Consider the following 278-nt stretch of genomic DNA (forward strand, 5'->3'; position numbering starts at 1 on the left):
CCCCCCCGCCAGCCTCGGTGCCCCACGTGCCCGTCCCCACAGATCGCATCTGGCATGGCCTACGTGGAGAGGATGAACTACGTCCACCGGGACCTGCGGGCGGCCAATATCCTCGTGGGGGAGAACCTGGTGTGCAAAGTGGCCGACTTCGGCCTGGCCCGTCTCATCGAGGACAACGAGTACACGGCTCGGCAAGGTGCGTGCCCGGGGCTGCTGGGACCGTGCTGTTCTGCCAAAGACCAGGCCCAGCGAAAATGATCACACCAGCAGGGAGATGA

At 65.1% G+C, this 278-nt stretch overlaps 1 protein-coding gene across 1 annotated transcript in view; it reads left to right on the forward strand.

Annotated features, from left to right (window-relative positions):
• Positions 1–196, forward strand: part of LOC103775284 (neuronal proto-oncogene tyrosine-protein kinase Src) — a gene marked incomplete at both ends in the record, with an annotated part of 7,618 nt that extends 7,422 nt beyond the window's left edge. The window contains one exon of the mRNA XM_008942730.1: positions 43–196. Within this exon, the coding sequence (XP_008940978.1) occupies positions 43–196 (154 nt within the window). The remainder of the gene's footprint in view (positions 1–42) is intronic.
• Between the last annotated feature and the right edge of the window lie 82 nt (positions 197–278).

Source organism: Merops nubicus, unplaced genomic scaffold (genome assembly GCF_000691845.1).
Source record: "Merops nubicus isolate BGI_N331 unplaced genomic scaffold, ASM69184v1 scaffold28646, whole genome shotgun sequence".
Classification (NCBI taxonomy): Eukaryota; Metazoa; Chordata; class Aves; order Coraciiformes; family Meropidae; genus Merops; species Merops nubicus.